Source organism: Trichechus manatus, unplaced genomic scaffold (genome assembly GCF_000243295.1).
Source record: "Trichechus manatus latirostris isolate Lorelei unplaced genomic scaffold, TriManLat1.0 scaffold00025, whole genome shotgun sequence".
NCBI classification, from domain to species: Eukaryota; Metazoa; Chordata; class Mammalia; order Sirenia; family Trichechidae; genus Trichechus; species Trichechus manatus.
In genome coordinates this window covers 5594222-5609055 of record NW_004443961.1, presented here as the reverse complement: position 1 = coordinate 5609055, position 14834 = coordinate 5594222, and the positions used below count along the sequence as shown (strand labels likewise).

The following is a 14834-nucleotide window of genomic DNA, read 5'->3' as shown; positions in this document are numbered from 1 at the left end:
TTTTGTCTATGGCAGAAATCAGCGGTGCTAAAAATAAGAGAAAAGCAGCACTTTCTTTTGCTGAATAATTTAGATAATAAGCTAGATTTAAGTCTCTATAAATAGTTCTAGGTTAGACTTAGTTGTTTTGTTTCTTTCTTTAAATAATTTCAGTCTTCTCCCAGTTCTTAGGGGAAAAATTATATTAAATATAGAATTTTGCCAATTTAAGTTATTCTGTAAATTTTTCAACAGCTTTGTCTGCCCGTAACTGAGAAAAAAAAGAATTATGACAAAAAATAATAAATTGCGTACACATACTGATAGTTTCAGCTGATTGTGCTTAATTTGACAGCTTGCTTTTTATGGATGCGTGCTAAATAAAAGATACTTAGAAACAAACGAAAACAGTACAAGAGGTAGTACAACAAAAAATAAGTCTCCTCTCACCGGTCCCCTGCTCCCCTACTGCTAAGAGGACGCTACAGTTAATAGTGTTTTTTTTTTTTTAATCCAACTGGATGTCTAATAGCCACCTCAAACTTGAACGTGTTCAAAACTGAGCCTTTTTTTGGGGGGGACAGGGGGTTGTTTGCTTGTTTCAGTAAGTCTGTTCTTCCCATCTGAGTAAACGGCTCCATCTTCTACCAAGTTGCTTTGACCAAAAAACTAGCCTTTTTTGTTGATTCATCCTTTTCAGCTATTCCCCATATTGAACATATCTGCTGCCCTGAACTTTCTGCTTCTAAAGCATATTTTAAATCTTGTCTATTTCTCTCCACTGGTCACCACTTGGAAATACACACCATCTTTTGCCTGGATTACTGCTGTAGTTTCTTTACTTGTTTTCCTGCTTTTGTTTTTCCTGTTAGAATCCACTTTCTACCCAGCAGCCAGCGTGAACTTAAAAAAAAAAAAAAAAAAGTAAAGGAAGTCAGTACTCTGCTGTTATGGATCGAATTGTGTTCCCAAAAAATACGTGTTGTAAATCCTAACCTCTATGCCTGTGGTTATAATCCCATTTGGGAATGGATTGTCTTTGTTACATTAATGAGACAGAATTAGTTTAAGGTGTGTTTTAAATCAGTCTCTTTTGAAATATAAAAGAGATTAAACAAGTGAGCAGAGCAGAGATGGGGGAAGAGAGATGCCAAAGCATGTAAAGATCGCCCAGGAGCAGAAGCTCAAAGAGACAAGGACCTTCCTCCAGAGCCAAGAGAGAGAGAGCAAGCCTTCCCCTAGAGCCAGCGTCCTGAGTTCAGTCTTCCAGCCTCTTAAACTGTGAGAAAGTAAATTTCTGTTTGTTGAAGCCACCCACTTGTAGTGTCTGTTATAGCAACACTAGAGAACTGAGACCTGCTTAAAGCACTTCATTGGCCCTTAGGCTGCAGTAAAAAGTTTGGCTCTCTGTACTTCATGCATACCTGCCGAACCATTTCTCACCTCAGGGCCTTTATTCTTGCTGTTCCTTTTATCCAGAACATTCTATCCCCAAGGTTTTTTGCATGGTGGGCTGCTCCTCCTGTCACTTCCTCAGAAATTATTCTTGACTGTCCTTCACAGAATTTATAGTATGTAATTTGCAGTTAGAACTTATGTATGCATATATGTATGTATGTGTTTACTCGATTTTTGTATGCCTTCTCTACCAGAATGTAAGCTCAGTGAGGACAGGGATCTTACCTATTAGTGTTAATGCTGACACCTAACCCACCACCTGTACGTACTTAGTTAATATTGAGCAAAGGAGTAAATGAATGAATGAACACATGAATGGATTGATCCAGAATTTATTTGGTCAAGGAATAAGGTTGAAATCCAACTCCTCCCTATCCCCCAAATGTCCAGCCAGTTGTCTCAACATCACTTATATTTTTTCCATCACTTTCAAGTACAATCTTTATGATACACTAATTTCCGAATGTATTTGAATCTAATTTTTTAACTCTCTTCTCCGTGCTATTGATGTATCTGTTCATCTCCTGGTATCAAACTTCATTATTGTGACTTTAAAATCTATTTTAATAATCTAGTAGGGTGAGTCTTCTGTCAAAATGACTTTTCTTTTTCTGAAATTTCCAGAGTTTTTTCATGTACTTATTTTTCCATAAAATATGTGGCATTTTAATAATATAGTGGAATTACCATTTGCATTACCTATGTTTTGCTCACTTGACGTAAGAAATAAGTGAGCAAATAATAGAAATTACTGGTTTGTGGGGAATAAGAATGGTATTCTCCCATTTTTGGAATTAAAGACTGAAAGAGAAGTTAGTAACGTTGCTTGTTTTATATGGACACCGTAATATCCACTTGTCGCATCCTCCTCATTTCAGTTATGTCCTTTGTTCTTGCCAGGTCCCTAAATCTCCTTGTCACAATCTGTTTTTTCCTGTAGGCGGGGACAAAATTTATGCTAGCTTTTCTGTCTTGTCTTCTTGCGTATTGTCTGAATGTGAAAGTATTCTGAATTTACAGTCTACTGTGAAGCTTCATCAATGCTTTGCACCTATTTAGAGGAGATAACCAGGAGCAGGAAGCCAAGGTATATAGCTCCCTGCCTGCTTTGTAGACTTGTCACAACTTCAGTGTCTTCCAGAAAATGTGAACATATCTGGACTGTATGAGAGTTAGTGACCTAGGAAACCTTCCTTTCTGCCTGTACTGAAAACTCCTGAGTGGTTCTGTGTGGTAAAGAGTGAGCTGTTAAAAACGCTTAGCAAAGTTGCTGAGATAAGCAAAACAGTTTTCAAATATGATTACTATGTAAGTAAAAACTTTACATTTACCTTTGTGTCTTCCCTAAATTATAAAAACAGAATCAAGAAACAGAAATTTATTCTAAGCAAAGAGAATAAAATTTTTTTTTTTTTTGTAGTTGTTTTGTTTTTGATCGGTTACGGTCTTCAGTTGCTCTTTGGAATATTATGTCATTTATTTAGAGGAGCCTGGTGGCGCAGTGTCTTCCTTAAATTAGAAAAACAGAATCAAGAAACAGAAATTTATTCTAAGCCAAGAAAATAAATTTGTTTTTTTGTAGTTTTGTTTTTAATTAGTTATGGTCTTCAGTTGCTCTTTGGAATATTATGTCATTTAGAGGAGCCTAGTGGCGCAGTGGTTAAGCGCTCAGCTGCTAACCAGAAGGTCGGATGTTTGAACCCACCAGCTACTCTGCAGGAGAAAGATATGGCATTTTGCTTCCATAAAGATTTGCAGCCTTTGAAATCCTATGAAGTAGTTCTACTCTGTCTTGTAGGGTCACTGGGAGTCAGAATCAACTTGACAGCCACAGGGTTTTTTGTTGTTGTTGTTTTGGTCATTTATTTGGTACAGTTTCAAAATTGAACATAGGCTTTGGAAGTTTTATCTTTTTTTTTTTTGTGAAAATATACATAACAAAATATACAGCATCTCTACAATTTCTGCATATATATAATTCAGTGATGTTGATTACATTCTTTAAGTTGTGTACCTGTTCTTGCTATCGTTTTCCAAATCATTCCACCATTAACATAAACTTAATGCCCCTAAGCAAAAACTCCCCCTTTTTTCCCCTTTCCCCTCCATCCTGCCCCTGGTAACCACTAATAAGTTTTGGTTTCTGTATATTTGCTTATTTCATATAAGTGAGATCATACAGTATTTGTCCTTTTGTGACTGACTTATTTCGCTCAGCATGTTGTTTTCAGGTGTTGTCCATATTGTGATATACATCAGAACTTCATTTCTCTTTACGGCTGAATAGCATTCCATTGTGTGTATTTACCACATTTTGTTAATCCATTCATCTCTTGTTGGACATTTTGGTTGTTGCCACCTTTTGGCATTGTGAAAAGTGCCACACCATTGTTTCAACCTAAATATATCAAAGTCATCTTTTGTTTTTATGTTTTTCATTCTTTATATATAAATCATGTTCATTACTGAATCCCTGTTGCTGAGTAAATATTTTGCATGAATTTGAATAAATATGAATGAATATTTTTGTTTTTCGTTAGTATTCTCTCTCCACTCTTTTCTGCCTATCTAAAATTGTGTTTTTCTGCAAAGTCCAGTACAAGTTCTTGACAAGAGAGAAATCAGATGGTGTAGAGGTTGAGTGAAACAAGAATGGAAAAATACCCATTGAATTTCACAACTGGAAGATCATTTGGGAAGAGCAATTTCAATAGATTGGATGCAGACAGGGAAGAGCAATTTCAGTAGATTGGGTGCAGACAGATGCCAGATTACAGTAGGTTGAAGTGTGAGTAAAGGGTGAAGTGGACCAGCAGTTTAGGTGTGACTCTTTTCAAGGGGAAAGGTTTGTTTTTAATATAAACTTGGACATACTTATATGTTAAAGGAAACTAGTAGATAGAGAAAGAGAGGTTGAAGATTCAGAAGATGATCAATGAAATGCGAATTCTGAAAATTTAGTTTTTTGGGGGATAGTTTTTATAAGAGGATGGGAGGCAAATTTTTCACTGAAATTTAAAGTAAGAATGGGTCTGGATTCAGATAATTTTGTTTTTTAAGAGGCAGGAGCTAATGGATCACCTACTTAAAAACTATTATTTTCTCCGTGAAATTTGTGGTGGACACGGTCAGCTCCTGTGACAGTGAGTGGTGGGGGTAGACCTTTTGGATAATGGTGGCATTTGAAATTGCTGTTATGGAGAATGAGAGAGGTAGTTGACTTTCTTCAGAGAAGCCTTAGGCAAGGTTGAGAGCCCAGTTGAGGTTTAGTCAGACAACAAACTACACGTGATTTTTTCCTATAGTGCTTAGTAGTGGAGGAGCTTTTGGCTGAGATGCAGGAGGGACATAGGTACCTGAGACAAAAAAGATAATTGGACAGAGGAGTTGAGGGTGTTGATAAGAGGTTAGTTATGTATGTATTCTGGGATTGGAACCAATTTTCTTTGTGAATAGCTGGAATAGGCTGAATTGTATTAGAGCAAATGGAGGAGTCAGACAAGGAACTGGAGGTCTGGATGAAGACAAAAATAAATGCAGGAGGAATAAAAGTTAACAACTGGGAGGACAGAAGTTAAAAAAAGACCAGAGAGTAGGACATAAGTTTAATAGTTTGTGATAAATGCTTTTTTTTTTTTTTTTAATGGACATGAAAACTTATTTGTTCTGAAAACATTTTTGGACATCAGGTAGCTTATAAGTACAGATGAGAGCAGTGATCTCCAAACTCTTATCATCTGGCTTCCCAAAAAATATTTGATTATTTACCTCCCTATGTATGCATATTTATTTATAAATCATTTTGTGTATTATAGTAGACAAGGGCTGTAACATAGTAGGTCTTGTATACAATAGTAAAGACTTTGGATTGTATTCTCAGTATGTTTCTAGGTTTATTTTAATTTTTAAACAGCAAACAATGCTGTGTGTGTGTTTTATTGTTCACTTGTGGACATGTGTCTATACAGTAGATTCATTGAAGCATGATGGACCAAAGGATAGGTGCATGTTAAATTTAAATGATTATTACCAAATTGGCTTCCCAAAAGGCTTTGCCAGTTTATATACCCACTGATGTAGTGTAAGAATTTTTCTCTCCAACACTGAGTGTAAAAACGCTGTGGGGGCAGTGTCTGACCTCCTCTAACTTCACAAGGGGGAAGGAGAATCAAGATCGATAGCACAAGGCTGATTCTTATGAAGCAGAAGTCCGACATGCCTCCTCTCTCCACCATCTGACACCAACCATCCCTCCCTTGGCACTCTCTACTTCTCTGCTGGGTTCAATAATTCATTGCAGTGGCCACACAGAACTCACAGACAATACTCAATGATTATGGGGTTTATTAGGGAAGTAACAGTTACAGTTCAGGCTCAGGAACACTCAGGATACAGTTCTTCTATCAGGACAGTGTCTTCCCACCTGTGCTTGCAAGCACACCTCTCCTTGGTCCTCGGCCTCCACTGAAAGGCACTCAGCTTTTTCTCTGTGGACCAGGAAGCCCACCACACCATCTCCTGGTGCCGGTCTCTGCTGCCGCTTCTCACCGTCTTCAGGGTTACTGCTTGCTCTCTCTCTTGGTCTCCTGGTTCCAGGAGCTTCTTGGCGCAAGGATCCCAGGTCCAAAAGGGCACGCTCACCATTGCTGGCTGTTCTTCCTTGGTGGTAGTGGGATCCTCTCCTTCCACCTCTGGGATGGCTCAGTTCAAGCCCAGTGGGATGGCAAAACTGACTAATCCCCTTGGTGGGCCACAGTTAACCCTGTTTGCACAGTCCCACCCAATCACTTGGGTGGGAGTTAAAAGACCATGGTGAGAAAGGCCACACAAAAGCGATCCATCATATCACACTGACTAATGTCTATTTTTTTAATCTTTACATGGTGATATGAGAGAAACAGCATAGTTTTTTTAGTGTTTTTATTATTAGTGACAAGTATCAAAGCTTATGAAATTTTATTTCTGGTGAGTAATAAAGGATATTAATTGCTTTTTGGTCTTTATTCTGAGAAAATACTGTTTAAAAAGTAGTTTTGTTTTTATAAGACTGAGGTTAAAGAGTAAAATGCAGTCAGTCTTTGGCTCATTTACATGAAGATTTAGCCATGCGATTTAAGGGTTAACTTGTAATTTATATAGATTCTTATCCACATAATGAATGTTTACTTCTTTGAGCACTTAATTGGTTTTGCTATCCTAGGGGACTTATGGATAATTAAGTAAACTGCTAAGAAACTGTCTTTCATCATTATCTTTAAGGATTAGATTAGTATCTCAGGGTAACAGTAAAGACATCATAGGGTAAGGAGACATTTGTGGTAGAGGTAGTTCCTAGACTCTTTATACAGTTTAGTGAGAAGATATCCATATTCTCAACTTAAAATTTTATACTATAATGCTTCATTTGTTTATAATTTATTCAAACTGTAGGTATCATCGTAAATTTTCTTTCCCAAAAAGTTTTTGTGTTGTACATTTTCGTATACCAATGATAAAAAAAAAACCAAACCTGTTGCTGTCGAGTTGAATCTGACTCATAGCAACCCTATAGGACAGAGTAGAATTGCTCCATAGGGTTTCCAAGGCTGTAATCTTTGTGGAAGCAGACTGCCACACCTTTGTCCCACAGAGTGGCTGGTGGGTTTGAATCGCCGACTTTTCGGTTAGCAGCCAAGTGCTTAACCACTGCACCACCAGGACTCCTTATACCAATGATGATAGGTTGTATGAAATGTATGTAGAGATGAAAAGAGGAGCTACATTTAATTTTGCAAACAGTAAGCTTTTTATCTGTTAAGGAGATAGTGATTTAGTCTTCAATTTTGATGCTTTGGTCCTGTAATGTTTTTACTGTAGGGAAGTGATTTTATGACATGAATAAAGGAAAATCAGAAAGTGTGTAGGGAGGATAAAAGTGTGTAGGGAGAAGACTACTTAAGTAAGGTTTAACTAAATACTTTTTATGTAGCTGTGAGTTTCATCAGGATCTACCTCAAAAAGGGATTCTTTTTAAGATGCTGGTTAAGGGGGTTTATTGCTTTTCCAGAAGATTTGACCTTGTGAATTGACTTATTCTTCTCCAAGGAACTTGAGAGAAAAGACAACGATAGCAGTTACATCTAGAGGCTATTATGGATTGGAGGATGAGAAGGGAACTGCATGTACTTCAACAAGGCGTCGGTCAACACCGCGAAGTTTGGCAGGCTTGACAAGTGGAGTTTTTGAATCTGTAATGGTTCAAGTTTTGAGACAGAAAGAACAGCTGAGAGCAAAAGAAGAAAAAAGGTAAATGTAAAAAAAAAATTAAGTTTCATGATGTTCAAGTTTCCAGAAATTACTTTCCAAAGAGTAGATGTATAACTTTTGTATGCCCGTATCAAATTTCTGTGACCATTTTAGTAGTGTTCCAAAATAGTGTCACCAAAGTATGAATTTGTAATGAACCTATCACACTGACATGTGTTAACAATATAGTTATAAATTTCAAGACAAATTACTTTAAAGCTGTACAAAAATAATTTTTATAAAAATTTTAGAATACTTTCTAGATTTCTAAAAGTATTCTAAAGTGAGTTATAAATTTTATATTAGTGGAATTTTATATAGATTTATATAGCTTTAGACCTTTCTATAGTCTATAGAATCATAAAAACCAAACCAAACCCATTGCTATTGATTCTGACTCATAGTGACCCTATAGGACAGAGTAGAACTGTCCTATCGAATTTCCCGGGAGTGGCTGGTGGATTCGAACTGCCGACCTTTTTTGGTTAGCAGCCGAGCTCTTAACCACTGCACCACCAGGCCTCTTATAGAATCATAAACCTTTAAAATTAGGAGAACTTCAGAGATTATGTAGTTCAAGAATGACAAAAGGTTTCACCTTTGCCGGTTCCTCCATAGGTGTTAATGTCCTAGATGATTATGTTTACTCTGGGTTCATTAGGAAAGAGCTCATTTAGTGATACCTTCTAGGGTTTGAGAACATAAGTGATGGCACGTATAACTTTTTTTATTTTCCAAATAAGGGCCAGGGTTCAGAGAGTTGAAGTGATTACTCAAATTTCTGTACTGGCAGAACAAAGACTGGTGATTTTTATACTGGATCAAATCTCCAACTATGTTAGGACTGATGATTGATACAATAGGGAACTGCTAATGCTGCTCAAAGGCAATTTATAATATTTTGTTGTTATTCTCAGAATAATAAATATAGCTTGCTTTGATAGTTTGTAGGATTGAAACTCAGCCTTCACATTCTATCATCATAATTTTCATAGCGGTGATTACTTGGGAGCCCATTGTGAAGTACTTTTTTTCCTTGTGCAGAACCTCGTAGAACTACTCCTGCTATAGGAAAGGAGTGTTTATGGAAAGGATAAAGATTGATCTGACAGTAGTATACAATAGATTGGAATAGGAGAGATTAGAGAACAGGAGGGTTTGTAGGAAGAAGGTAGTGTAATCTAGATCTCTGCTATTGGTCACCTAGAAATCAGAAGACCTGAGATTGTTTTGGGAACAATCAACAAGGCTTAGTACCAGCCCAATTTATTGCCATCTAGCTGACACCTTAATGTTGTTGTGGTTAGGTGCCATCAGGTGGGTTCCAACTCATAGTGACCCTTTGTAGACCAGAACGAAACACTGCCCAGTCCTGTGCCATCCTCACAATTGTTGCTGTGCTTGAGCCCATTGTTTCAGCCACTGTGTCATTGTATCTCGTTGAGGGTCTTCCTCTCTTTCGCTGACCTTTGTACTTTACCAAGCATAATGTTCTTCTCCAGGGACTGGAGAACATGTCTAGAGTATGTGAGACGTAGTCTCACCATCCTTGCTTCCAAGGAGCATCCTGGTTGTACTTCTTATAAGACGGGTTTTTTCGTTCTTCTGGCAGTCCATGGTATATTCGGTATTCTTCGCCAACACCATAATTCAAAGGCATCAATTCTTCTTCAGTCTTCCTTATTTATTGTCCAGCTTTCGTATCATATGAAGTGATTGAAAATACCATGGCTTAGGTCAGGCATACCTTAGTCCTCAAAGTGACATCTTTGCTTTTCAACACTTTAAAGAGGTCTTTTGAAGCAGATTTGCCCAGTGCAGTGCATCGTTTGATTTCTTGACTGCTGCTTCGGTGGGTATTGATTGTGGATCCAAGTGAAGTGAAATCCTTGACAACTTCATTTTTTCCTCTGTTTATCATGATGTCGCTTACTGGTCCAGTTGTGAGGATTTTTGTTTTCTTTATGTTGAGGTATAATCCATACTGAAGGCTGTAGTCTTTGATCTTCATCAGTAAGTGCTTCAAGTCCTCTTCACTTTCAGCAAGCAAAGTTGTGTCATCTGTATATCTCGGGTTGTTAGTGAGTCTTCCTCCAATCCTAATACCGAGTTCTTCTTCATGTAATCCAACTTCTCGGATTATTTGCTCAGCATACAGATTGAATAAGTATGGTGAAAGGACACAACCCAGATGCACACCTTTCCTGATTTTGATGAACACCTTGTTCTGTTCGAATAACTATATCTTGGTCTATGTACAGTTTCCTCATGAGCACAATTAAGTGTTCTGGAATTCCTATCCATGATTTGTTATGAACCATACAGTCACAATCGAGTCTTTAAGAGTCCTTTCCACCATTCTATCAAGCTAGCTGCTTCAGGATGATGGGGAACATGGTAAGACTAGTGAAATCCATGAGCGTGGAATCATCGCCACGCTTCATTTGCTGTGAAGTGAGTTCCTTGTTCAGAGGCGATGACGTGTGGAATACCATGATGGTGGATAAGACATTCACTAAGTCCCTAAATAGTGGTTTTGGCAGAAGCATTTCATGCAGGGAAGGCCAGTTGGAATCTGGAATAAGTGTCTATTCCAGTAAAAATAAAACACTGCCCCTTCCATGGTGGAAGCTGTCCACTGTAATCAGCCTGCCACCAGGAAGCTAACTGATCACCCTGGGGAATGGTGCCATATCAGGGATTCAGTGTTGGTCTCTGCTCCTGGTAGATTGGGCACTTAGCAATGACTACAGCCAGGTTGGTCTCGATAAGTGGATTCCATGTTGCTAAGCATAACCTCTGTCCCTGCCATCATGGCCACTTTCTTCTTGAGCCCATGGGGCAGTGACAGAAGTGTTTGGGGAAAGAGGCTGACTGGTACCAGCAGATCGTGTTATCCTATCCACTTGATTATTAAAATCCTCCTCTACTGAGCTCACCCATTGGTGAGCATTCACATGGGACTCAAACATCTTCACGTCATTTGCCCTTTCAGACCTCCTTGTCACCACTTTTCCAGTCATGTTCCTTCCAAGTCCCTGACCATCCAGCCAAACCATTGGTCACAGCTCATGAATTGGTGTAAAATTACACATCTGGCCATTCTCCTAAGCAAAATGAACAACCAGGTGCACTGTTTGAAGTTCTTTCCACTGGGAGGATTTCCGTTCACCACTCTCCTTCAGGAGTGTCCTGGAAGGGGACTATGGTGCTACAGCTGTCCACTTTTGGGTGGTCCTGCATATCACACAGAACCATCTGTAAACCAGGCCCAGGCTTTCTTTTCCTGAGTCAGCTGATTGTAGGGAACTCCCAATGAGGCCTTAGGTGCAGGCTGGAGAGAAATGTTCTGTTACAGGAGTGAGGGTCATGGTTATGTTACAGGAGTGAGGGTCATGGGCATTTAACTACTTTCTGTAACTTGTGCCTTCAGGGTTTGAGCAAACGCAGTCGTGTATATACCACTTCCATTTGATGGTGGAGTGCTATTGTGCACACCCAAGTTTATGGATTGGTGCATCAGAGAACACCCAATTCATGATGGGGAGCTCAGGTCGCATGGTAACCTGATGGCCCGTGTTAAGTATTCAGTCTCTGGTAAGGTCCAATAGCAAGCCAAAAGCTGTTTCTCAAAAGTAGGGTAGTTATCTGTAGAGGATGGCAGGGCTTTGCTCTAAAATCCTAAGGGCTGTGCTGTGATTCACCTATAGGGGCCTGCCAAAGGCTCCGAACACCATCTCTACTTGCCACTGACACTTTAACACCATTGGATCCGCCAGATCATATGGCCCAGTGGCAGAACAGCTTGCACAGCAGCCTGGACCTGTTGCAGGGCCTTTTGTTCTGGACCCCACTCAAAACTAGCAACTTTTCAGGTCACTTGGTAAATGGACTGGAGTAGTACACTGAAATGAGGAATATGTTGCCTCCAAAATACAAAGAGGCCGACTAGGCATTGTGCCTCCTTTTCATTTGTAGTAGGGGCCAGATGAAACACCTTATCTTTCAGCTCAGAAGGGATATCTTGACATGCACCACACCACTAGACCACTAGAAATTTCACTGAGGCGGAAAGACTCTGAATTTTTGTGAGATTTATTTCCCACCCTCTCGCATGCAAATATTTTTCCAGTAAGTCTAGAGTAGTTGCTACTTCTTGCTCACTAAATCCAGTCAGCATGGTGTTATCAATGTAATGGACCAGTGTGATGTTTTGTGGAAGAGAAAGACAATCAAGGTCCCTGCAGACGAAATTGTGATATAAGGCTGGAGTGTTCATATACCCCTAAGTAGTATAGTGAAGGTATATTGCTCACCTTGCCAAACTGAAAGCAAACTGCTTCTAGTGGTCTTTACTAACAGGTATGGGGAGAAAATGAGCCCTACTGTAGCAGTGGTTAAGCACTCGGCTGCTAACCAAAAGGTTGGCAGTTTGAACCCACCAGCCGCTCTGCAGGAGAAAGATGTGGCAGTCTGCTACTGTAAAGATTACAGCCTTGGAAACCCTATGGGGCAGTGCTACTCTGTCCTATAGGGTCACTATGAGTCGGAATTGACTTGACGGCAGTGGGATGGAGAAAAAAGCATTTGCCGGATCAATAGCTGAGCACCATGTATGTACGTGTTAATTTGCTCAGTCAGTGAAACTGCATCTGGAATAGTAGCTGCAGTGGAATAACCGGGTTAAGTGTGTGATGTTCCATCTATTTTCTGCACACACCAGATAGGATAGTTGAACAGGGAGATGTAGTGGAAATCACCACCCCTGTATCCTTCAAGTCCTCGAAGGTGGCACTAATCGCTGCAGTCTCTCCAGGAATACAGAATTGCTTTTGATTTACTATTTTCCTATATAGAGGCAGTTCTTGAGGCTTCCATTTGGCCTTTTCTATGATAATAGCCCTCACTGCACAGATCAGGGAACCAATATGGTGATTCTGCCAGTTGCTGAGTGTATCTATTAAAGCGAGAGTGGACTTTTCAAAATCCAAGTCTGATCAAACCACTCAACTATACTATCACCTCCCTGCTTTCCAAAACAAAACAAGCACACACAGAAACAAATTGCTTAACATAATTTATAAGACCTTGCTTTCACCTTTTGGCCTCTCCCTACCCCTTCTAGCTTCTCCTTATGTCATTCTCTTCCTCATTCTTGATAATTCTAGCCATGGTGTCCTTCTTTCCCTCTCTTCAATGCCAAGAGAGTGTTAACTTTGTGAGCTTACAAAAGCACGTGTAAGATGTATCAAAAGTGGTGGCCCCTTTTCTTTTTTTTTTAACTTCGAAATGTTTTCTATAAATTTTCTAAAATAACCATATTACTCTTTTATATTTGAAAATATAATAAATATCAAAATCTGTAAGATTCTAGATAACTAGTAGAGCAGACACATTTACGGTCAAAAAAGCAATGTCTTTTGAACCTGTTCCAAGATTTCTTTTGAGTCCTCAGGAGAATGTGACATTTAGGCAGCAACGTGCTAGGATATATGGGAATGCTAGACAAAGCCTCCTTCCCTGTGTATAGTTACCCTAGTATCTGTCACGATATTTGAAATTCTATTAGTCTATCAAGTCTATCAATCTAATACTCTACCAAGAGTCAGTCAGAGGATAATTGAGGATATAGGTATTGTAAATGTAAAGTTAGACCTGGAAAGCCCTCCCCCTCACCCCCAAAAAAAATCCAAACCTGTTGCCATCAAGTTGATTCCAGTTTATAGCGACCCTATAGAACAGAGTAGAACTGCCACATAGGGTTTCTAAGGAGGCCTGGAAAGGGACTTTGAAATCATTAACCCATTAAGGAAAGGTCATTTGGAAGACAGGTCAGGGGGCCAGAGATCATATGATTATTGTAGTTATGCTTTAATGCTGGGTATAGACGTAAAAAAAATTAAAACCTTTGGCATAAGAAGAAAATAATGTTTCCAAACTGTTAAGTAAGTTAAAATACTTTTTATATCAGATAGATAACAGCAAGCTGAACAATTCTAGTGCATATTTTAATATGGTAACATTTGAGTTATTTGATGAACATGTAATTTTTAGCTGATCACCTTTTCAGTCACAAACCTAAAAGTACACTATTTAAAAATATTTAAGCTCAACACTTAGATCTGTGATTTGTGATCTATTCCAGCGTAAGAGAAAGGAACTACACTGCATTTTAATTTTTATTCAGTAGGCACTCTTTCTTTTTGTACAGCATATGCCATTAAAAGTAATGATTTCTTAAATCATATTGCCAAAAGCCGAAATCCTGGCATTCCTTCATTGTTATCTTTGTGTGGACAGCATTCGAAACCAATGTAAAGGAGATGACAGGTGATGGCCTCTTGAACAAGAGCAGTTGTGAATAAGGCTTTAGTAGTCAGGTTTTCCCTGGCTACCTTCAGGTCAATGCTGATAGAACAGCAGGCAGTCTTGGGGCTGATTGGTGTAAGGAGGCACTGTTGATTTAGGAGATGGCAACAGTACAAGTCAAAGTTTTGGGAAAATTGGGTGAAAGATATGGTGAATTTATAGGTGCTGAAATAATCATTAAACTAATCACTACCATTGCATTCTTTTTGTAATGGTGACCTTGAGCCATTAAGGAAAGACTGGATTATATTTTGTATACCTTTAGCAGGAAAGTATGTCATACATTTTAAATAATTTTTTAAATAAAGTTGGTTAAAATTGAAGTCGACTTCCCTGAAGTAAGCCTCTGTTAACTAGAATATGGTATTACTAGGTAGTAGTTGTGAAAACTAAAGTCTACTTTAGCTGTATTAAACATATTGATGGTTTACTGTTTTTACAAGACTGTTAGTCTTTATTTCATGTATCTGGATAATCTTATTGTTACTTAATTGATTTGGGGCTCTGGAGTTAAAACATGGAAGCTGTTTAAGCAGCCTTCTATATATATGTAAATCTTAACAGTTTCTATATTTTTTTTTTAAACTTTATTTATTTATTGTACTTCAGGTGAGAGCTTACAGAACTAACAGTTTCTCATGAAACAGAAGTACACATGTTGTTTTATGACATTGGTTAACAACCCCACAACATATCAACCCTCTAACTTCTCAACCTTTTTTTTTTTTGGTGAAAATACACAT

The 14834-nt window shown here is 38.6% G+C and overlaps 1 protein-coding gene across 4 annotated transcripts in view; it reads left to right on the top strand.

Annotated features, from left to right (window-relative positions):
* BRD10 (bromodomain containing 10) overlaps positions 1 to 14834 on the top strand; it is a 108282-nt gene that overhangs the window by 16156 nt on the left and 77292 nt on the right. For all 4 annotated transcript variants that reach the window (XM_023728600.1, XM_004373484.3, XM_023728601.1 and 1 more), the window contains exon 2: positions 7522 to 7722. In XM_023728600.1, coding sequence (XP_023584368.1) covers positions 7522 to 7722 — 201 coding nt within the window. The remainder of the gene's footprint in view (positions 1 to 7521; positions 7723 to 14834) is intronic.